General features: G+C 32.0%; 1 protein-coding gene across 4 annotated transcripts in view; it reads right to left on the minus strand.

Annotated features, from left to right (window-relative positions):
• Positions 1–254: 254 nt before the first annotated feature.
• Positions 255–801, minus strand: part of LOC106474776 (calcium and integrin-binding protein 1-like) — a 22,856-nt gene continuing 22,309 nt past the window's right edge. For all 4 annotated transcript variants that reach the window (XM_022403082.1, XM_022403081.1, XM_022403079.1 and 1 more), the window contains one exon: positions 255–480. In XM_022403082.1, coding sequence (XP_022258790.1) covers positions 459–480 — 22 coding nt within the window. In that variant the 3' untranslated portion in view covers positions 255–458. The remainder of the gene's footprint in view (positions 481–801) is intronic.

Below are 801 nucleotides of genomic sequence, written 5' to 3' on the forward strand. Positions count from 1 at the left end.
AATAACCGAAGTATTTTAAGATCTATATTTTCCGCTACATCAACTTATTTTACAACAATGTGTTCGTTTATTATTAAGCACAAAGCTACATAAAGGGCTATCTGTGCTCTGCCCACCACGGGTATCGAAACCCGGTTTCTAGCAGTATAAGTCCGCAGACATACCACTGTGCTACTGAGGGGCACAACAATGCAAGAAGTCCCAAATCGAAAAAAAAATACGTAACAGATAAACAATCAGTTCCCACAATTTTCATGAAAATTTCAAATACCTTTATTATAGTTTTCTTGCTGCTGTGCTTGAATTTCGATATGAATACACATTAGGCCCAAACAAATCAAAGTAAATGTTCCCGAAATTCATTGAAAATTGCCTTGGTGCTTTTGTGATTTACTTCTGCTTAATCAGGATTTGTTGTATTTCTTCTGGAGTGTCATGTTAAACACCGAAGAAGATTCTTATAAACGAAGGTGAAAGGAGCTAAAAAACAAACAAAAAAGTATGAATAACTACAGCCAAGAATTCGATACCAATGATTAGTGATTATTAATAAAATCCCACAAAGATTCTTATGTATGATACCTGAAAAGTCCCATTCAGATTTGTTATTGAAGATAAATTTAAGTAACCATGTAAAATTTTAACAAACTGATGGACATTATTCCAAACAACAGCAATACTTAAGGCAACATTGAAGGATTTACAACAAACAGAACAACAATAGGTATTATGAAGATTTTGTAAATATATATATATATATATATATAATTTGTTTGAAATTAAGCACAAAGCTACACAATG

The sequence above is a fragment of the Limulus polyphemus genome, unplaced genomic scaffold (assembly GCF_000517525.1).
Source record: "Limulus polyphemus unplaced genomic scaffold, Limulus_polyphemus-2.1.2 Scaffold7676, whole genome shotgun sequence".
Taxonomy (NCBI): domain Eukaryota; kingdom Metazoa; phylum Arthropoda; class Merostomata; order Xiphosura; family Limulidae; genus Limulus; species Limulus polyphemus.